This window comes from Bubalus bubalis, chromosome 1 (genome assembly GCF_019923935.1).
Source record: "Bubalus bubalis isolate 160015118507 breed Murrah chromosome 1, NDDB_SH_1, whole genome shotgun sequence".
Classification (NCBI taxonomy): domain Eukaryota; kingdom Metazoa; phylum Chordata; class Mammalia; order Artiodactyla; family Bovidae; genus Bubalus; species Bubalus bubalis.
This window is the reverse complement of record NC_059157.1, coordinates 98,944,811-98,968,241: the sequence shown is the minus strand read 5'-3', so window position 1 is coordinate 98,968,241 and position 23,431 is coordinate 98,944,811. Positions and strand designations below refer to the sequence as shown.

The window sequence follows — 23,431 nt, the reverse complement described above, 5'->3', positions numbered from 1 at the left end:
TGAATCCTGTGGAATAGTTACAGGAAAAAATAGCTGCCGTAAACACAATCTAACTTTATTTTTATTGAACCATGGTAATATATAAACATTTAACAACATAAACATGATAGCAAAAATTTTATTTTAAATTAAACATTAAACACAAAGTCAATATGTATTATTAACTTCATTTTGGTTCTTTGGAATCAGAAACCTGACTTCTTCTGACCTTAGATATTAATATTTTTCGCCTTTTCTATGGCATTGTGGACAACTTGAAAAATTTTATAATCAGCATTTATTTTTCTACAGATTCATAATGGAAAATAATTACTGATAGAAGTAGGCACTTCCAAATAAGGATAGAAGTTTTACACAAAATGTGCTCTTTCTTCCTCTTTTTATGTGGGTGGTTCCTTCTCATTGTTCAGTTCTCAGAATTAAGATTTCCTTCAGAGATGCCCTCTCACTGTTATTATCTCTCATTATTTTTTCTTAATAGTATTTTTTTTTTTTTACTAGTAGCTACACTTTTCTTTAACCTAATACTCATCTTCTATTAAATGGGTGCAGAGCCTGTTTCCATCGTCAGTGTATAACTTATGATATCAACAGCCACGGGAGCTCCACAGGTAATTGAAGAGTCACTAAAATCTTCTAAGCTCTGGTCAGAGGGCAGGAGCAATAGCTGTCAAGTATAATGTTTTTGTTCAGTGATTTCGACCAAATTGTCTACTCCAAATGGAGTGAAATAGAAAGCATTTTAGAAAAAAAATTTTTGGAGAACGATTTAAGAGAGCTTATTAGCGTTTAAACAGGGCACACACTTTGACCTAACTCTTAGCCTTTCAGAAATATAATCTATAGAGACTTACACAATGCACACCTTTTAAATCAGCAATCCTTTTCCTAGACATTTGGCCACAAGAAGTCAGAAAAGTACCAAACATGTGCAAAGATGGATTCTCATTAAAATGTTATTTGTAAAAGCAAAAAAAAACCCAGAGATTGGAAATGAGCTAAATGTACTTCAAAATTATTTAAGTTTTGGTACAATCATCAGTGAAATACTATGCAGTCATTAAATTAAAATTATTAACTATAGTTAGTTATAGTTAAAAATAACAGTGGAAAGAAATTTATGATATATTAAGTGAAAAAAGCTTAAATAATAAGTGTACAATCATCATTCCCCCTTTTTCTTTTTTGTTAAAAAAAAAAAAAAACTACTGGGCCTATACCTATATATATGGGTATATGTATGGTCATGCTGAGAAAAATATCTAAAAGAATATATAGAAAGTTGATCACTGCAATTATCTCTGGCTAGTGGAATGTCTAAATTATTTTTTATACTATTTGTTGTTATAAGGAGTATGCATTAATTTTATTTCTAGAACTAAAATTTCCATTTGTGGAAAATATTAAGAAGCTTATCCCTCTACCCTTAGCAATAAGTTTAAATGCCTCCCATGCCTTTCAATTAGAAATTTTCTCCAATTATGGGATATTTCACATTCAGAAAGGAGAACTTTAAAAAAAAATTGACTTCTTTCAACATGATCAAGAACATATGCTTAAAACCTTTTTTCGGGGGAGGTTTACGTCACTGAGTATTGTTGTGAAGTTTGAGGCTACATTTGAGGCTTCTATCAGGATCAATCTGCAAACTTGATTTTATTTACATTTTACTACATGGGTTTTTTTTTTTAAGTGAATTCAAATAACTAAATAGCTAATTTGTATGGTATTCCATTTGGTGTGCATAACATAACCTCTGGATAAAAGGTAAGCGACCATCCCACCAACAGACAATCAGATCATCACCAGGACAAGTCATGCTGTGTCAAATGGGTCTTCATTTCTTTGACAAACACATCCAGTAAGAGCCAGTTCACTGAGCTAGATCATAATCTAGCGAGTGTAAACTTTCTTTCTGTGCACGGATCAATCCAAACAGCCTGATGGGATCATCATGAATGTTTTCCTCTATTGCCTCGCTTTCTGGTGGGTAACTGTCCACCAAAGTGGTCTTAGAAAGGCTGATATTCTTTGCATGCATCTGCCCCTCTTCATCCTTGTCTGACAAATGAGTTTTCTGTTTCCTGGGCTTTCTTCGCTTCCCCTCATTATTGTGCTCTAATGAGGCATAGCATACCCTTACTGCAGTTTCCTAAAAGAGAAACACATGGTAAGTTTTCACTGTTAGCCATTCTTTAACTTTGACCTCTGCGAAACTCTGCTGCTGCTGCTACTGCTAAGTCACTTCAGTCGTGTCCGACTCTGTGTGACCCCATAGACGGCAGCCCACCAGGCTCCCCCATCCCTGGGATTCTCTAGGCAAGAATACTGGAGTGGGTTGCCATTTCCTTCTCCAATGCATGAAAGTGAAAAGTCAAAGTGAAGTAGCTCAGTCGTGTCTGACTCTTAGCAACCCCATGGATGGCAGCCCAGCAGGCTCCTCCGTCCATGGGATTTTCCAGGTAAGAGTACTGGAGTGGGGTGCCATTGCCCTCTCCACTGGGAAACTCTAAAGCCAACCAAAAACACACAAGTTTGTTTTCTGGTCTTCACGGCCTTATTTGCCAAATTTGTCAATCAGAGTGATAACTACAAATAGTAAATTCAAAATTTTGGAGTGGAAAATGCTTAAAAGAAAACAGTTTTCTTTATTATACTCAGAATACACATGAACTTTTTAGATGGATTTTTTTAACCAGTTTCTCCCCCTGCATTCACCTCAGGGAGTGCCTGCCCTGTATTTCACCTACCAAGTAACAATACTCTGATTTGTTAAACTGGGAACAAAGCATGACAGGAAGGAATATAACCAGATATGCTTTACATATGTTTAATAATTGCTTATTTGATACCCACAAAAGTCTCTGCTTTCTCTACATTTGAGACTCAGAAGTATAAGGTTAACAGGGTTTATTTGTATGACTGGGGCTTCCCTGATGGCTCAGTCAGTAAAGAAGATACTTGCAATACAGGAGACCCAGCTTTGATTCCTGGGTTGGGAAGATCCCCTGGAGAAGGGAATGACAACCCACTTCAGTATTCTTGCCTGGGAAATCCCATGGACAGAGGAACCTGGCAGGCTATAGACCATGGGCTTGCAATGGTTGGACATGGCTTGGCAACTAAATAACCAACAACCATTTATATGACCAGCATTTGGCGAGAGTTGCATTTCCCATTTTCCCCTATTACTTCCTTCCTGCCTACCTGTCCCCAGATCCTCTTTGAGCTCATTTAGGTTGGTCTTGGATTCATTTGCATCCAAGAAAGCCTGGCAGTCCTCTCTGGCCTAAAGCTGGGTCAGCACTAGATTAAGAAGGGCAGGAGACTAGAGAAAGTTGCAGAAAGCAATAAGCCCGAAGACAAGATCTTGAATTTGGTGTTTGAAAGTTTTAGGATTGAATTCAAACTGTGACATTCTGATCATGGGACCCTGGGAAGTTCTTTTTTTTTTTTTAACTATCAATATTTTTAACCTCTTGCTATCAAATGAGAGTACCTATTTTAGAATGTTGGGTGGTAAGATCCCCTGGAGGAGGGCAAGCAACCCATTCCAGTATTCTTGCCAGGAGAATTCCATGGATAGAGGAGCCTGGTAGGCTACAATCCATAGGATTACAATGAGCTGGACATGACTGCAGTGACTTAACACGCATCTTACAATGTTATTAGCAAATGGAGGTAATTTACAGTTGACCCTTGAACAATGTGGGAGTGAGGGATGCCAACCCCTTGAGCAGGTAAATATACATATAATTTATATGTAATTTAATATTACATATAATTTTATAGTCTGCCCTCCATATCCACAGTTCTGTACTCACAAATTCAACTAACCCCTTGCTGTATAGCTCTGTAGTATGCATCTAGTGAAAAAACCCAATGTTTTAAGTAGACTGCACAGTTCAAACCTGGTTCTCGAACCAAGATAAGGTCCAAGGTATGGTGGTACTATAATTATCAGAGCTGTAGGCTAAAACTTTAGAACAGCCATTGAATAAACAAAAATAAGGGTTTACCATTCAGAGTAAGCCAAAGTTATATCAATTTGTGGGGTTTGGGGTAAAGAAGCAACATTTGGATTAACACCCCCCTGATGCATGGATTAGCTTCTCCCTGTTGGCACTTGTTTTCATGCTAAAAGTTAAAAAGTCTTATCTCCTCTACCAGGCAGGTGGATGGTTCTATTTACAACCTCTCTGGCATCTTTGGTCTGACTTTATTTCTGAAATAATTTCTGGATAATTGTAGATAGGTAATTGGTATTATTGCCATCACATCTCTATACTCTGCCAGTTAGCCCATATACTATTTTCAAATTATCTTCCTAAGGCATAACTTTTATATTTTACCATCCTGGCCCTGAAACTTTAGCCTAGAGTCTGAATTTTATAGCATAACATTCAAGGTTTCCTATGCTTATAATTCACACCTTCTATTTGATTCCCAGTACTCTCCACATAAACTCTGTATTTCAAGCAAACTGGACATTTCACTGCTTTCTTAACATAACTCATGTTTTAAGACCTGCTTTGCCTTTGCCTAGATAGAGAATATGTCAGTGAAGTTAGCAAAATTACCAAAAGGCATTCCGTAATAGAGAGGGGTGGGTAACTTTTTTGACTGTCTAGCACTTCGTGCTATTCTCTTTCTTTAATAAATTCCCCACTTTGTTTTAGGAAATTTCTTTCCTCTCTCTGGTCCTGGAGAGCCTATCAATTACAATGCTGTATCCCATCTCAGCACAGGAATAAGCATTCGACCCAGGCTGGGACCAATTACACTACCCATCCTCCTGCCAACAGAAGCTGGGCCAAGAGCAGGCATACGACTTCAGCAGAGCCAGTTACATGGCCTTTTGGGGACTGAGGTATAGGTGCAGAAATAGAAAAGATATCTTTCCCTGGATTTGGGAAAAAGAAAATCTGGGTCTCCTGTGGCTTTCCCAGCCTCAATGGAAGAGCCTGTTAGTAACAGAAGATAATAAAGTCAGTAACAAAGAAATAGGGAGAAGAAATGGAGGAGCCCTCACATTCAATCATTTCAAAAATAAGACACCCTCATATCTCAGTTATATGAGCCAGTGACATCCCTTTTATGATATAGCTTGAATTGAGTTTTTGTACTTATTACTGAAAGCATTCCAAATGTTTGTCTGGTCAACAACTGGTCAACATTTATCAAGTCCTGCAGAGTTCATCGAATGTGAGTCTTGAGAAAAGACCACAAATTGTACGTGTAATGGTCATTTGTGATTTACCAAGTATTGTTTCAGTTGAATAGATGGGTGGAAAATACACGTACATTGCATGCTCATGCATGTTCAGTTGTGTCTGACTCTTTGCAACCCCATGGACTATAGTCCACCAGACTCCTCGTGCATGTAATTTTCCCGGCAAGAATGCTGGAGTGAATCACCATTTCATCCTTCAGGGGATCTTCCTGACTCAGGGATCAAACCTGTGTCTCCTGTCTCCTTCAATGGCAGGCGAATTCTTTACCACTGAGTCACTTGGGAGGCCCAGAAAATATATAGACAGGGATAAAAAACATGTGTATCTGTGAATATAAATGGAAACTGGAGAAAAGTAAAAACCAGTTTAGGAATAAGAGACAAAAACAGGTTGAAGTAAAAGTTTTGTTGTTTTGTGTTTTTAAATATTGCAGAGATTTGGGTATATTTGTAAGTCAATAGTACTTCATTTAAAGAAATGGAGACAAATAATTGAAGGTGCAAGATCTTGAAAGAAGTAGAAGAAATAGTCAAGAGCCCAAGTAGGACTATTGGCTTTGGAAAGGGGAAAGGATGCTTCTGACATGGAGGGAAAGGAGGGATGGGTGAGGTTTTGATGTGAGGATAAGAGAAAAATAAGTTCACATTGATGCCCCTAAAATTTTTTAGGGAACGCTCATGAACCCATTTTGTCACCAAGTTTCCCAGTCAACTCTTCCTGGTTAATAGCAGACTTAGAGACTGAAATTGCAACTTTTGAATTGTACACATCATTTTCAAAGGACAAGGAGCTTTTTCCTGTTTCCAATATTTGATCCATAAGCTTTTTTTGCATTGCATTATGGATTCTTCACACTTTTGTAATGTAATTGACCAAAGTAACTGAGTACCATAGTAGCTAACTGGGCAGTGTTTTGATGATAACTGTCATTGTGACCCCATGGACGGTTCATAGAATTCTCCAGGCCAGAATACTAGAGTGGGTAGCTGTTCCTGTCTCCAGGGGATCTTCCCAACCCAGGGATCGAACCCAGGTCTCCCACATTGCAGGTGGATTCTTTACTAGCTGAGCCAGCAGGGAAACCCAGGAATACTGGAGTGGGTAGCCTATTCCTTCTCCAGTGGAAATCTTCTCCACCCAGGAACTGAACCACAGTCTCCTGCATTGCAGATGGATTCTTTACCGACTGAGCTACTAGGGAAGCCCTCTAATAAAACGGAATTGAGCAAATATAAGGAGATTACTTCTGGTGCGATAAATTGGGAAATTGGTATTGATCTATGCACACTGCTTACTATATGTAAAATAGATATCTAATAAGAATCTACTGTATAGCACAAGGAACTCAACCCAATACTCTGTAATGACCCATATGGGAATAGAATCTATAAAAGAGTGAATATACATATATAGCCGATCACTTTGATGTACACCTGGATTTACACAGCATTGTAAATAAACTATACTCCAATAAAAATTAATTTAAAAGTAGAGATTACTTCTAATTTGTGCAATTAAATTTGTGAGAAGGATAAAGACTAATTCCCTTAGAAGTGTCTTTAAATATATAATTTATAAAATAACAGATTTTTAAAGATACTTTAAGGCTCTGCACAATTTCCTCTGGAGTATAAACCAGATGCAGCATAAATAAGGCTGACCTATTTAATTTACATGTATTAAACAGCAACTTCTATTCAAACAGCAACAGAAGTCTCAGTTCTATTACAACTAAGGTGCTGCGGATCTCTGCATTTCTGGTGGTATAGTTATATTTTAACCTTTCTTTTTATTATCGTGAATTTTGCAAATCATATTATAACAAGCAGTTTTTTTCATACCTGTTATCTAAAATACATTTAACAATTAATTGAATGTCACATGGAAGATTTGCCCATGAGAGAGTTACTTTACATTCTGCTTAAACCTCACCACATCTTGTTTTCATTAAAAAATTTTTAAGAATTTGATTTTTAGAAGGCTCCTATAAAGAAAAAGGAAATTCTATCTTAATGGGAAGGTTCCAAGTTTTGACCCATCTTTGGGAGGAAAATGTTTTCTGTCAAGTGGGACTAAGTTTGGATTCTGTTTCCCTACTTAGTTTCTGAGTCTCTAGGGCAAGTTTTATATCATCTCTGTCAAATGGGAATAATCATGCTGTCTCCCTCATAGGAACCTAAAATGCTAATGCCTGTAAAGCACATAAGACAAGTCTGACATATAATGACTACATAGGAAATGCTGGCCCTATGCCTGTTTCTAGGAAATAGCATGAGAGCACATAACAAAAGGGATGGGATAGAGAAAGAGAAGAAAGAACCATTATAACTGAAATTCATAACACTTCAACCACACATACACTAAGAACTATGAACAGTAGTGCTGTGTCTGAGGAGGCTGAACTGATGTGGGTAGGAAAAGTATGCTGCTGCTGCTAAGTCACTTCAGTCGTGTCCAATTCTGTGCGACCCCATAGACGGCAGCCCACCAGGCTGCCCTCTCCCTGGGATTCTCCAGGCAAGAACACTGGAGTGGGTTGCTATTTCCTTCTCCAGTGCATGAAAGTGAAAAGTGAAAGTGAAGTCGCTCAGTCATGTCCGACTCTTCACGACCCCATGGACTGCAGCCTACCAGGCTCCTCCGTCCATGGGATTTTTCCATGCAAGAGTACTGGAGTGGGGTGCCATCGCCTTCTCCTAGGAAAAGTATAAACTACTCATTTCTTCTTGGGTTTTTCTATTTCTGCTTATGCTTTAGCCCTGCCTATCCCCCATAAGCCGTGTGTAAATCTTGCCATAAGACAATAGCCATAGAGCTTGTATTAAATTTACACTCATTTTCCTTATAAAACAGAGTATGTTCTTTTACAGTTAATTTCTTTTCACTAAGGTCTTTCTCTCCCCATCCACCATCCATTCCTGACATCCGGGTCTTATGAGCATTCTGTATGTGTCACTTTTTATAATTATTTCTATGATACATGTAAGTTTTCTTTGCTCTGAAAGAAAAAAAGCTTAATTATTTAGGAAGGGAATCCACTTTTCCCTTGAAATCTACTTCGTTTGTAGTTGTACACAATTTTGAGTCTTTAAGTGTGGTCTGAAAACTATTTGCCTTCTGAGTTTTTCATTAGAGCTTAGGTGCTAGAATTTGACAGCAGTTCAGAATGCAAAATTTCTAACAGGCTGCTTCTGATGTTTATCAGAATATGCTGCCTTTATGCTCATGAAACAGGCGGTTGTGCCGTGACCTAGGCTGAATCTGGCCCGTGATACAGAAAATATAATTTACCTGTGAAGGTGGGGCGTCTTGCAGTTTGTTCGCAGATCTGTCTGGTCGTGCTTTCATCTGTTCATAGCAGTCTTCATCCACTGGTTCTGGGGAGTTGAAAAGAGATTTACAATGGAAAAATTAAAAAATGCTGGCACAAATCATAATGCATGACCCAAACAACACTTTGCTATAAATGTGAAACCCTCGGGAGTCATTTGATTAGTCTATTTTTGTGGCGGTGCAAAGGTAAGGAGGTACAAACTGCTCTCTGCAGATCAGACTGTGGAGAAGCCTGTTGCCCAACAGTATTAACAATTAGACAAAAGACGGTCACTTGGATATTACTCTTCTTATACCATCGCAGGACATGACAGTCTCTGCTCAAACTACCATTTATATGTTACGGGGATCCCATGAGTTAAAGGCTTGCCTGTGCCCTCCTATTTAAGTATGATTACAAATGGTGCAGGTGGCATAAAGCATGGAGCACATATATTGATGATCAAAATTTGGTAATTTTTTCCATAAGAAAAATATTTTACTCAGAGGCCTTTTTAACCCTATACTATTTTTGAAAAAATATATTTTAGATTATCTTTGTTATCCCACATATCAGTGACAGGACAGTTCATCCAGGCTGCTTTGAGGGGTATACAGTGGGGTATATAATGCTGATACTAAGTTGCTGGGGGGTTTTGGCCATGTCCACCAGCCAGCAGGCATGAACCTATTTCCTTCTGTGGGGGATGCTTACTGAGTCATCCATACCTTTCTTTCCCCAGATACTCTATTTAAAAGGGAGAGGAAGGAAAGCTAATGACTTGTAGGATGGAGAATAATGTTGCAGAAATGTTGATTGCACCAATTTGACCCCATAGATGAAAAGATGTGTTTATAATACAAGGTACTTTGTAATGCTCCAACCCTTTCTGAAAAGCAATGTAGAGAACTGGCCCATAATGTTTCTCAAAGATAAACCATGGGAAACATGAATTAGAATCACCCGGGAGGCTTGTTAAATAGGAGGTTCTAAGTCCTACTGTGGAATTACTAAATCAGAACCTGTAAGAGAGGCACCTGTGCTCACTGCTCATGAAGACTGCAGATATGGTGGGCTTTGAGCTACCAGGATACAAAAGAAATTAAGTCCTCAAATAGTATAAGTGGGCACCACAATTCTGTCAAGGGAAACAGGAAGGAAAATTCTTTAATAGTCTATTCCTGAAAAATAGTTTTGATTCCTCAGAGAGCAGACGATGAAAGGATACTTTACAATGGTGGCGGGGGGTGGGAGAGACAAAGATTATTTAAATTCTTGACTCCTATAAAATTCTGATGTGTTTAACTTTAGGAGATTTCATACTGTCTTGATATATGGAGGTTCAGATAAATTTAATTCATTACTGGGAATCTGTGTTTGAGACGCCAATCAACAGGAGTTAACCCCACCTACCCACCCTCCACCAGTCATGAATTAAATGCTTACAGGGCAAGGATAGAGATCATTGGTAGCCCTTGTCTGACAGCTTCTCTCATCAGAGGGCTGGGATCAGATCAGATCACAGCTGTTTGTTTTGAGACATTTAGGGGTTTTTTAGTTGTGGGGGAGTGGAACGTTTCAAGGAATAAAGGATGCTGGGAATTGAAGAATACTTGTTACAAAAGAACAAAAAGTGTACAACCCATCCCTCAGTGATGGTTTGGCTCTTCTCTTTCCCTGCTTGTCATCAGTGTAACCCTATATTCGCTACTTTAAAAGAACCAGTTAAAATAAAGGAAATCAGAGAATCTGTTTTTTGTTCCAAATTATTCACTGTAGATATGCTTTTGTATACAGAGCATAAAGCACTGTTCCCCTGGGCAATCTTCTGTTCTAGAAATAGCTTTATTTCATCGAAATCTGTGTGTGTCAGAATTCATGGTAATTGAGTCTTCCGGTATTCTCACTACAAACTAGAGTGAAATAAAGAGAATATAGAAAAACAGGATGTTGATTCACACTGAATGTTGCAATACAACTTACAATATGCAGCTTTGAAAATACATGATAAATGATATGCTAAATATACTCGAATGTATGGTTACCCTTGAAATATTTAAATATGATTGTGACAAAAAATAAGCTACCTCAAATTCTCTGTGGAATTATGTGGGGGTAATTGATTTATAGGTAAATTTAATTTTTGGAAAAATAAAACTTACCTAAGGCCACATTATCTACATTACCATAAATTGGTGAGTCTTCGAGATCATACTCATCTTCCCTATAAGAAGAAAATAATTTGCCTTGTTAGAATCTACATAGTTCATATCTAATTTCTCAGCTATTTTCAGTATTGGGTAAATTATTGCACATTCTTATCCAGCCTTGACCACCCAAGGTTGATATGCAAGTGAGTCAGTAAATACAAGTGTGCATGCATGTGTGTGTCTGAATTTGAAAAGTGTATTCTGGATCTTCTTTTAGTGAATAATAGCAAATACTTATTTAACATTTACTGTGTGTCAGGAGTTACTTGAAGTGCATTATATATATTCATTCCTTTTATATTTCTCACAATAATTTAACCAGACAGGCACTGTAGCATTCCCATCTTATAGATAAGGAACCTGAGATACAGATTGGTTATATAATATGCTGAAGGTCACAGAACCAGAAACTGGCAGAGCTGGGATTAGAACCTAGATTATCTTTGCACTAAACAAAATCACTGCAGATGGTGACTGCAGCCATGAAATTAAAAGACGCTTACTCCTTGGAAGGAAAGTTATGACCAACCTAGATAGCATATTCAAAAGCAGAGACATTACTTTGCCAACAAAGGTCCCATCTAGTCAAGGCTATGGCTTTTCCAGTGGTCATGTATGAATGTCAGAGTTGGACTGTGAAGAAGGCTGAGTGCTGAAGAATTGATGCTTTTGAACTGTGGTGTTGGAGAAGACTCTTGCGAGTCCCTTGGACTGCAAGGAGATCCAACCAGTCCATTCTAAAGGAGATCAGCCCTGGGTGTTCTTTGAAAGGAATGATGCTAAAGCTGAAACTCCAGTACTTTGGCCACCTCATGCAAAGAGTTGACTCATTGGAAAAAACCCTAATGCTGGGAGGGATTAGGGGCAGGAGGAGAAGGGGATGACAGAGGATGAGATGGCTCGATGGACATGAGTTTGAGTAAACTGTGGGTGATGGACAGGGAGGTCTGGCGTGCTGCGATTCATAGGGTCGCAAAGAGTCAGACACAACTGAGCGACTGAACTGAAATGAACTGAACTGAACTGAAACTATACACTGTACTTCCTGTTTGCTTGCCAAGAATATCACTCTGACCCCTAACACTGTTTACTAAATATTGGCAGTGATTAAAAAATAAGAGGCCAGAGAAATATTGTGGACTCAGCTTGGCAGATGCAATAAAATGATTGATTACCTATTACATCCAAATACTGTGCTGTTTTACATACATTATATAAAAAAACCCAGGGAAATTCTACAGAAATATTATTTCCCACTTTTCAGATAGATTAACATATTTTCCCTAACCGTATAATATCAGCAATAAATAGCAAATGTCAAAGCTTTTCTTTATGCCAGTGCTCATTCAACCCTCAGGACAACCCCACGAGATTCATTTTTCAGAACTCCCGCTTCGTGCACATAAGGAATGTCCAAGCTATAGAGGCAAATTGTCAAAAGACATATAGTAACTGACAGTGCTAGGATTGTAATTCAAGTCTGGGCCTAAAGCTCTAAATATTATTTGCTCTTGATGTTTGATTAAATTTCCTTATTGCTTCGTCTAAATAATCCTATTAGGATTACAGTAGACAACTACTATTGTCACGGGCAGTGACAATGGCCCTGGTGACCAGCTTTCACAATAGCAGGCTGGCAACAGAAGAACATTTTAGGCAGTGAGTGGCATTTCACAAAATAGCAGCAACTGCTTTAACTTTGAGATTATGTATCACCAAGAGCTGGAGGGAATTGCATCAAAAGGAAAAACTCTTATCACAAGGCATAACACCTATGTTAGTCCCATGCTTCTGAAAGAAGACAGTATACTTAAATATCAAGAATGTATCCTTAAAAAAAGATCAAACAATACCTGTATGATATTATTTGAAAAGTCCAGTTGCTGGTATGTATTTGCCTTATTTGATAACAAAGAAACTCATCCATACCCTTTCTGTCTGTTGGTAATTCACTACAGCTTAATATTGGGATACAAAGTTAAGTCCCTGCTAATGGTTTTTCTCTGGCTATGCAGAGAATAAAATAGCAAAAGGTGAGGAATTTTTAATAAGACAATCCATCCATTTTCCCAGCACACATGAATAGCAGATACAACCTGCAAATGATAAATCATGTCCAAAAAATGAACATTTCATTCCCTATGAAGAAAATAGGACGTGATTTATAATGCAGTGGCCTGTGTCTGCAGGCAGGTCTCAAATGATTAATCATCACAAACAATCTATTATAAAGAAGCAGTCTAACCAACAAATTAATAAGTATATTTTTACTTGGCAATGCCAAATAGCTCCAGCCTATTGCAAATATCTAATAAACTTCAAGCACAAATGTTTGGCAGTGTTTATGCTGAAGACATTACTATTTAGAGAAAATTAATAAATATGCCCAGAGGCTAGTGCACCTCTGACTTTTGGGCCAGATCAGGTTCTCTATTGTTCTCAACATGTCTGAAATGATCGTCTAACCAATTAGCACATTTACTGACACTCCAAAATTTAAAATGATATTGTGATTGTGCTGTTCAGTCACTAAGTCATGCCCAGCTCTTTGTAACCCCAGGGACTGCAGCACGCCAGGCTTTCCTCTCCTTCACCATCTCCCGGAGTTTGCTCAAACTCATGTCCATTGAGTCAGTGATCAACCATCTCATCCAACCATCCAACCATCTCATCCTCTGCTGCCCTCTTCTTTTGCCTCCAATCTACATCTTTAAGATTCAGATTTTCCACTCTCACATAAATTTTCTCTAGTCTCTATTTTTAAAGTTCTTATTCATATTTTATCATTTTTATTGTGAAGTCCTTTTAAAGAAAATGCCTCATACTGTATTATTTAAGATTAAATAAGGGGGTTCAATTTTTTAAAAAATCATTACTTTTGCCTGGGTGACTTTGAACATAAATTCCTGAAGTTTAAATTTCCTGATTTAAAAAACAGAAATATTAAATTATTCCCTATGTTGTTCTTTTCAGCTTCCAAATTCTAAGACATAAATGTGGGTTTCAACATCCAAATAAAAATGAAAAACAGTTCTGGAAAACTAAATAAAACTATTTTAAGGGTCTGGAAAGTTGAAAGATTGAGCAATGTCTGTCAGACATTGGTTTTGATTAACTTTATTTGTTTAATAGATATTTGTTTGAAAGACTTCCCTGGTGGCTCAGATGGTAAAGTGTCTGCCTACAACGTGGGAGACCCAGGTTCAATCCCTGGGTCAGGAAGATCCCCTGGAAACGGAAATGGCAACCCACTCCAGTACTCTTGCCTGGAAAATCCCATGGATGGAGGTCTTGCTAGGCTACAGTCCATGGAGTTGCAAAGAGTCAAACATGACTGAGTGACTTCACTTTCTCTGAGTAGGCAGATAAAAGTTTGGGCTTTGCTCAGTGTATAAATGTTACTTAAAGCCATGAGAGAGGATGAAATTACTAATGACATGAGTGTAGATAGAGAAGAGGTTCACTAGATGAGCCCTGGGCACACTGTCATCTATGGTTCAGGAGCCAGCAAAGGAGAAGGAGCTGCAGGTAATTGAGGAAGAAAGCTAAAATGGAGGTGGGCCTCAGAGCCTGGATAAGCAAGTGTCTCAAAATTGGCACTAGTGGTAAACCCACCTGTCAGTGCAGGAGACCTAAGAGACGCGGGTTCAATCCCTGGGTCGGGAAGATCCCCTAGAGGAGGGCATGGCAACTCACTCCGGTTTTCTTGCCTGGAGAATCCCATGGACAGAGGAGCCTGGTGGGCTACCGTCCATAGAGTCACAAAGAATCAGACATGACTAAAGCAACTCAGCACACACACAAGGAGAGAATGACAACGTGTCATGCTACAGATGGACCACATGTGAGACTAGATTTGCCCCACATATTTCACAGGTGACCCTGACAAGAGCTGAGTCAGTAGATTATTGACGACAGAGAGTTGAATAGAGTAGGTTCAAGAAAGAAGAGGAAGAGAAGCCAGCAAATATGGACAGAATGTACATGGAACCTCCAAGTTTTCCTGTAAAGAGTACAGAACAATGAAGAGTGACTATAGGCAACCTGGTATCAAGAGAGTCTGTCTTTTCTTAAAGATGTAAGATGTTACTGTCTGTTTATATACTGATGGGAATCAGACCAAAGAGACCAAAAAAAAAGTGATGCAAGAGAGAAAAGGGGAAGTTCCTAGAGCAATATATTCCTGTGTATACGCTCAATAAATTTTTACTTTGATAGGGACTGTACCATGAGTATAGGTTTCCTGAACTTGGCATGAGCAAACATCAAAGATAGACACTTGATCCAGGAGAAAAACGTAAACCCTAGCAATTTTTGTATGGCTAGGGTTAGCTACGGAGAAGGCAATGGCACCCCACTCCAGTACTCTTGCCTGGAAAATCCCATGGACGGAGGAGCCTGGTAGGCTGTAGCCCAGGGGGTCTCGAAGAGTTGGACACGACTGAGCGACTTCACTTTCACTTTTCACTTTCGTGCATTGGAGAAGGAAATGGCAACCCACTCCAGTGTTCTTGCCTGGAGAATCCCTCCTGTCTATGGGGTCACACAGAGTCAGACACGACTGAAGTGACTTAGCAGCAGCAGCAAGCAGCAGGGTTAGCTAAGAACCAGTAGTGTTTCCTATGAGGAGATATGTTAATAGGATCTCAGAGATATGACATCTAATACTAAATTTTTATTTTGATCAGTGTTCAAGTGCTCTTCTAATAATGCCCACTTTTTATTTTAAATAAACTCAAACACAGAAGCTTGTATTGCCAGTGCTTTGGAGCACTTAAAGGACATTTAAAAGTGTTGTTTTTTTCTCAAAGTTTGAGAGAAGGGAGGCTGGAAAGTTCTGCTATCTTGAAGAACTGTAAAGAGATGGGAAAGAAACCTAGAGCAGTGACACAGAGCTAGGCGTGCCCCAAAGACAATCAAGAAAAAGATTTTTGAAGCCTGTAAGTACATTTTGGGGGATTCTCACAAAGATTTGGGCAAGGGATGGGACTTCTTGCATTCACCCAGGGTTGGAGTTTGGATTATGGTTACTTGTACATTAAAACAAACAGAAGGCTGGAGAACATGGGGATGTTTTGGTTCCAAATGCAGCAGTGGTCACAGTGAGGGCCTTTTCTGCGTATCTACTTGGAAATCTGATGCCAGGGAAGGCTACCCAGGAGTTCCACTATCATTAGGGTGTTCAACCCTGGGAACAGGTGGAGATGAAAGCTGAGACTAAAGTCTGTTCCAGGGCACCAGGTCAGTATATTCAGCAAAGAGGGGAAGTGAAGCGGGGTCCTCAACCTGCAGAGCTCTAGAAATCCAAGAGATCATTTTAGGTAGAAGAATAACTGAGATGAGATACGTTTTGTGATAAAAGCACCTTTCAATGCCATGCAGGAGGAGACCATGCAAAAGTTGCTGGAAATTTGTCCTAAGTCCTTGAGAGAGACTCTGAAAACTAAGGAGCTATAATAAGCTTAATGTAAATCTGAACTGCTTTCCTAATTATCTGAACTGCTTTCTTTGATTAAGGGGTAAATATAATCCAAATGGGTGGGTATTTTCTTAGACCTTAATTTAGACCTATAGTCAGCTTTTTTTTTTTCTTACCAGCTACTCTCTATAAGTGTAGTATTATGTTATGATTCAACTTCAGAAATGCTCATTTCCCCAAGATTAAAAACCTAGTAATTGCAAGAGTTTGATTAAAATCCAGAACTGTTTGGATCTCAAACCCATGTTATTCTCACTACATTATCCTTTTAACACAGATCATAAGACAAGAATTGTGCAGAATTACATTTAGAGGAAAAATAAAGTGCCCTGGGATATAAATACCAGGAAGCAGGTATTTAACTTTCATTAGATGTAGACACTTTGCTGTCCTTTAAGTGATCATGTTCCTGACTTACTAATGCAAGAAGAGAAGATCAGAGAGGCAAATTTCTTTTCCCTCTAGCATAGCTTCCCACTTAAACCAGTGCTGAGAAGGAGCAGGGAGACAGGGCAGCAGGGAACCCAGGGTAGGGGGAGCTTGCCTCCCTTTTCCTGGCCTCAGACCATGTAAGGAACTGTGGAAACATCCACAATTCTAGCCCTACCTAAGAAAGATACCTACCTAAGTCCTACCTAAGAAAAGTCAGTACTACCTAGGAAAAGTCAGTCCTACCTAAGAGCCTCTTGATGAAAATCAAAGAGGAGAGTGAAAAAGTTGGCTTAAAACTCAACATTCAGAAAATTAAGATCATGGCATCCAGTCCCATCACCTCATGGCAAATAGATGGAGAAACAATGGGAACAGTGACAGCCTTTATTTTGGGGGGCTCCAAAATCACTGCAGACGATGACTGCAGTCATGAAATTAAGACACTTGCTCCTTGGAAGAAAAGTTATGACCAACCTAGACAGCATATTAAAAAGCAGAGACATTACTCTGTCAACAAAGGTCCATCTAATCAAAGCTATGGTTTTTTCAGTAGTCATGTATGGATGTGAGAGTTGGACTATAGAGACAGCTGAGCACTGAAGAATTGATGCTTTTGAACTGTGGTGTTGGATAAGACTTTTGAGAGTCTCTTGGACTGCAAGGAGATCCAGCCAGTCCATCCTAAAGGAAATCAGTCTTGCATATTCATTGGAAGGATTGATGCTGAAGCTGAAATTCCAATACTTTGGCCACCTGATGCGAAGAACAGACTCATTGGAGAAGACCCTGATTGATGCTGGGAAAGATTGAAGGTGGGAGGAGAAGGGGACAGAGGATGAGATGATTGGATGGCATCACCAACTCGATGGACATGAGTCTGAACAAGCTCTGGGTGTTGGTGAGGAACAGGGAAGCCTGGCGTGTTACAGTCCATGGGGTCGCAAAGAGTTGGACATGATTGAGCAACTGAACTGAAAGAAAGATAGCCCTTATTTCCACTTGCTGTTTTAATATTAATGTCTTAATGGCAGGAGATAGTTCATTTGTTTTTTTGTTTTTTCCCTGAAGCCTCCATGCTCTCCTATAAAGGTGATTTTGGCTTCCAAACTACATAATCAGAGAAATAGACAAGCTGTGAATACATACATAAACTTGTGAATTAATAAGATAGCCTCTTTATAGATACAATCTGCATTGTATATTCAAATTCTGCCTAAATGGAGATTTATTACAGTTGATAACAGATTATTAAATCCTTGAGGGAAGGATCCTCATCTTTTCAACTTTATATCTCTATTGTCTAACAAATGCTTATTTGTTAAATGAATATTTATTGAAGGAATGAATGTTATAAAAGAACCAGACTTTTTTTTCTGAATTTTCCCTGCAGCCAAGAGTTTGCTTGTTTTGAAATGGGTATTTTACCAATTTTCCTTTCTGATTTCTTATCATCCTAATTCAAAAACTACCAGTCCCGTCTTTGGTAGAATGATTGTGTCACATTACTTTCTATAACAATGCATCTTAACTACCTTTCAAGTGAAGAGTATAAAATCAATTGTCAGATTAAGTTCTGCATGGCTATGTAGGATTCTTTTTGTCACATTTTTTTGTTGTAACTGAATCAGCAAATCACTCTTGATATGAACCAATGTAAGTCATGTTGTAAAATATAATGTTAAAAATAATCATAAAATATAGATTTTCTTTATTGTGTGGGTCTTCCTGTAGCCCAGATCTGAATCTTCCAGAGACATTTCCACACAGAGAAGAATTTTTTAAAGGACATTTTAGAGGACAATAAAAAGCTTACAGTGTTACCCTATACCAATGAGAAAGCTCTATGTTTTTGAAAGGCATTTTCAACCTTTCAGTTTACCATTTCAAAAAGGTCTTAAAGAATCCACTAGAAAACTTTCTATATTTAGATTTTTTTTTTTCCCAAAAGAGAAGTTTCCAATTTAATGACACACTTGGGTCAAAATATACTAAGAAAATGAAACTTCTTTACTGTGACATCATAAACTTTCTCTTAAAAATGTATTATACAAATTTATCTGCAACTTGCTTAATAAATATAAGAGATTAAGTTATGTTACATCTATAACTGCATATTATTTAGAGTTATTTGTTGGCAATACGCTTAAAATGGCACAGCATTCTTGTGTACGTACATACATATCTTAAATTGTATTAGGTATTGCCAGATTTCCTTCCACCTTGAATTCTTAAGAGCCACACAATTCTATATTTAATTATACTACATTCATACAGTCTGAACTGAATCATAATCTAGGATATCTTCTTCCAAAATTAACGAGGATTCTGTAGATACCAGATTAGTTTCATTTTGTCCTTCATCCAGCTCTCTCATTGACTCAGGGAGAGTGAATAACTAGGGTAGATAATGTTATAACTATTAATCTTCAGATGGAAGTAAAAGTAATTAAAACTCATTTTTTATTTCAACCCAAGTGAAACATTCCTAAGTCAAACCTATAAAGCAATATAACACTAGTTACTTTCCATATTATTTGGGAATCATAATCCATGACTTATTTTCTACATACCTGGGAAAGTAGTCGTCGGAGTATGTGCATATTTTTTCTGAAAGATATTCAAAATAGACAAATTAAGAGAAAATTTGACATGTGTTAAACCTTTTAGAGCATGTTCTGAGAGGAGCTTAGTCTCAATGTCAGTTAACACCTTTAATCAAGCCACTTAACTATCACTTAGGGGTAAAGGTATTCTCTGACTTGGGCCAATCACATTCTGTCTTGGTAATCCGGAATGCAAACATGGTACAGCTTGGAGATGACGCAGAGCTCAAGTGAGTGGCCACTTCACGCAGGGGAAACACCAAGCTGAGACCAGGGGAGCCCTGTGCCTGCCTTTTCTGTGATTCCAGTCTGTTGTGGGGCACAGCTGTACTTTTCTGCCTTCAGGTTCCACAAAACACCCCTGCTTCTTACTGACAAATTGTCCTCTTTGCCCTTGCAGATTTGAATAGGCTTTTCTTCCTATCAAAAAACAAACAAACAAAAAAGTCCCTAGAAGACACTTCTATTTACTTATCTAATTTTGGAGTGCTCATTAACTTTTCTTGGTGTGTGACAATCACATAAAAATTATCTGACCATCAATAAAATTTCTTTGAACTGGATAGATATATATAGTGTGATATTTATTATATTTTGATTGCATGTTATTAATATGGCATTAAATAAAAATCTTGCAAAGGCTATCATATGAAAGTGAAGCCCAATATTATCTATCTGACAGTGACTCGGAGACAACTGTGTGTTGGTAATAAACTAACAAATGTTTCCAAATAATTGAACAAGTCACCAAACAACTACCAAAATTATTTTTAGATTTGTGTATGACAAAGTTATTATCCAGAGAAGTCACTAAATGTTAGAGAAATATTATTCAATAATGTTTCAAATTATTAAAATCACCATATTGGAGGGTAAAATAGACATGCCACATGTCAATATATTTGGAAGAATTCTGTTAAGGACCAAATGTGGGAATTTTTTGCAAATCACAAACATCAAGCAGCTATGGGACCAGAAGTGGTGAATGTAACCTATTTGGGATCTGTCACAAATATGCTTCTTTAGCCCACAGTAAATGTCTTACCATGGACTGCATCTGAAAGATGTAGCTGTTTTCAACTACCTTCAGATTAGTCTTATGAATATGAATGTAACACGGATGCTGAGAGAAACCTAGAGAAGTCTACTGCTGCACAGTACCCGCAAGTTAATGGAAGCCCAACAAAATGAGAAAGCTTGAGAAAATGTAAATAAGTTCAATAAGATAGGAATAAAAATTAGTTAATATAGACTAGAAAATTTTTAACTGGAAGATATAAAGTATGTATTGATTTCTTTTTGTATGAAGTACATGTTTATACTCAGGTCATTATTATTCAAATTTGTCTGAAATTGAAGTGCATACACAAGAATTTAGTCAAACTGTAGCTTGATGTATTCAGGGTTAGGAATCAGAACCGGATTTGGGTACCAGCTCTTCAATGTATTTCATTGCAGACGAACAAGCAAATCATTGTAGAACTCATTCTTGGTGTATCAGTAGGGTTAATAATGCCTCTATCATGGAGTAGATGTGGGAGATAAGTGAAGTAATTTATATAAAAACATTTTAGAAAATGACAAAGTTGGCTATCAATATTATACATTCTAAGTCCATATCCTGTAACAAGCCACATTTAATTGTGCTAACTTGAATTTGGGAAGTTTTCTGATTAAATGGATTAGCTGAAAAGTAGCTGATAGAATATAATTTGAATGCTATTTTGAAGACTTATAAATAAATCTTGATTTGAGATGAAATCTTCTTTTGGGAAGAAGATTGTTATCAACTGAGTAGTAAATTCAAAGAAAAGATTAAAACTAAACAAAAATAGTGATGGTACAAGAAAAAGAAATAGGTGTGGAGTAAAAATGTTTCTCCAAACTGACTAATACTTCTTAAAGATGATGTGGGTTTTCCAGCTGGAGGTGCTTAGAGTATAAATATAAATATAAATGCCTGGAACATACACTGCTGTAATATGTAAGAAGGATAGCTCTCTAGAAGGAAAATGTAGTTCAATGTATTAGCAGCAGAAAAAAGCAAAACAAAGATTTAGGCCAAAAAGTTTTGTGTGAAAAAGGAAAGAGAAAGGGAACTAAAATAATGTGAAGAAGAAAAGCAATAATGGGTAAAAGACTTTGTACATCAGAACGAATCATACTGAAGAAGCACCCTGAAAGGAAACATTAAAGGTTCAAGGTCACCATATCACACTACTCTTAAAATTTAAATGTATAATCTGAAGCGAGACCATCAGTACTTATGTTCTTTTAGCCTTACAATGCTTATCATAAGAAGTGTGATAGAATATGATCTCTTTAAATAGGGGTACTACAATCAAAGGTTTAGAGGTTACAGCAAAGGAAAAAGATCTGTAAGTTCAGACTCCTGAAAAGAGCTTGCCCTGTCCTGAGAGCTCATAGGTTTATTTAAAAATAAATGACATGATTTAAAAGCTACTTAAACATTTCAGTTATATTTAATAAAACACAGTTTTTATTTTATTCTAAAGCAGGTATGTTTGCAAGACTCAGTTGGAGAAAAGCTGGGTGAGTTCTCATAATCCTCTCCTGTGATTCAGATATAAACGCTGTGGTCAGGTTCATGGTTGAAAGGGTGTGAGCTGACATTTGCTTTTGTTTTCCCTTTATGGTGTTCACCCTTCCATGTGCAATACAGAACAATAAGAAACAAGAGTACGTGGCTTAAACTCCATAATACAAATTTTATGATATGTCTTTTAGTGTGAAATATGTGGCGTAATTTTCTAGCAAATAGGAGATACACTGATAGGACTTTGATGTATGAGCAAACCATACAGTTGTTTATCCTTCTCAAAACAGAGAAGAAAGGTTAAAGAATATTTTTTAGGCTTAAAGGAAGAAAAAGTGGATGCATTCCTATTAGAAAGAGAAATAAATGTGATCCTCCTAAAGAACATATTTGGACAAAGAATCACATAAAAATGAAAGATTTTCTTGGGGGGAAGGGGGAACTCCATTTCAAAGCTTCTACAGAGCCCTGCCTGCTACAGAAAACATCAAGGAGAGGCTTATCTTGTCTATCTGATTGAATGTGTAGATACTGCATTGTTGCTGGAATAGAGATTTTCTTTTGCAAGCTATTTAATACAACCAGAAAAACTTATTCACTAACTGTTCACCAAGGTGGAGTCATATCTTGTAAGTTTCTTAGCCACAAAGAATAGCACAAAGATGTAGAAATAAAAGTTACGTGAGGCCAGATGTAGGAGCATTGTGTACACAGACCAAGGGACAGAAAAGCTGGCTAAATAGGATAGAATCTCTGGTAGTCTGTCTGTCCAGGAGAAACAATCAGGGAGAGTCCTCAGGTTGACTGCCAAGGAATCAAACAGTTTGCAAGACTAATCCCAAATCCCCTTGAAATCTCTGGATAAGAAAGAAAGATAGTGTTCTTTGCTCATGTGAAGTAGGAAGGATGGTTATCATTCGTAATACCGCAGTGGTTGGGAATGGGCAACAGAGAGAAAAGGGGGAGATGGGATAAGAACATCCACAAACACTGATCCAAGGTTAATCTCAGGTCTGCACACCGGTGAAGTGCAAGACCCGGGTAATGTGCTCCTCCTGAAGAGTGAGGATCGAGTAAAGTCAAAACAAAAATAGTCTTTTGTTTTTCCTGGATCCATGAGCTCAGGGGTGAGCCTATCCATGACTCAACCCCTGCCCAAGCCCTGGTGGAAGAGGGTGGTACCATAATTTCTAGCAGATTGCAGGTCTAAGGGATTGTGGAGCGGGTGCGGGAGAAAGAGAGTATCTAAGAATGGGAAGGTGCACATAATGGTACAAGATAAGACCCATGTGTAAAGTTGACCCTGTGCTGAAACTTGGGACTCTCTTCTGAAAACCTCATCCTGCCTGGAGTAGTCAGACAATCTGGACCTGGTTCAGACCTCTGGAGGGTGCAGGGTCCTTGGCTGGAAGCGATGGGGCACTGCTGCGTTGAGGAGCCTAAGCATCAGGGGCCTGTGGCCGGAGTGGGATACTCTGGCATGGCTCCACTCCCCTCCCTCTAGGTGTCTGTTTCTCCCCATCCCCAGGGTCTCTCTTTCTCACCATCCTTAGAAAGGGAGACAAAGAGTCTGCAGCAGGGCAGCACACTGGGCTCATACATC

The 23,431-nt window shown here is 38.2% G+C and overlaps 1 protein-coding gene across 2 annotated transcripts in view; it reads right to left on the bottom strand.

Annotated features, from left to right (window-relative positions):
- Positions 1-454: 454 nt before the first annotated feature.
- LOC102392936 (T-cell receptor-associated transmembrane adapter 1) overlaps positions 455-23,431 on the bottom strand; it is a 65,595-nt gene continuing 42,618 nt past the window's right edge. For both annotated transcript variants that reach the window (XM_044941614.2, XM_006075298.4), the window contains exons 3-6: positions 19,239-19,275; positions 10,710-10,771; positions 8,526-8,611; positions 455-2,152 (exon numbers count right to left, since the gene is read on the bottom strand). In XM_044941614.2, the coding sequence (XP_044797549.1) occupies positions 1,874-2,152; positions 8,526-8,611; positions 10,710-10,771; positions 19,239-19,275 (464 nt within the window). In that variant the 3' untranslated portion in view covers positions 455-1,873. The remainder of the gene's footprint in view (positions 2,153-8,525; positions 8,612-10,709; positions 10,772-19,238; positions 19,276-23,431) is intronic.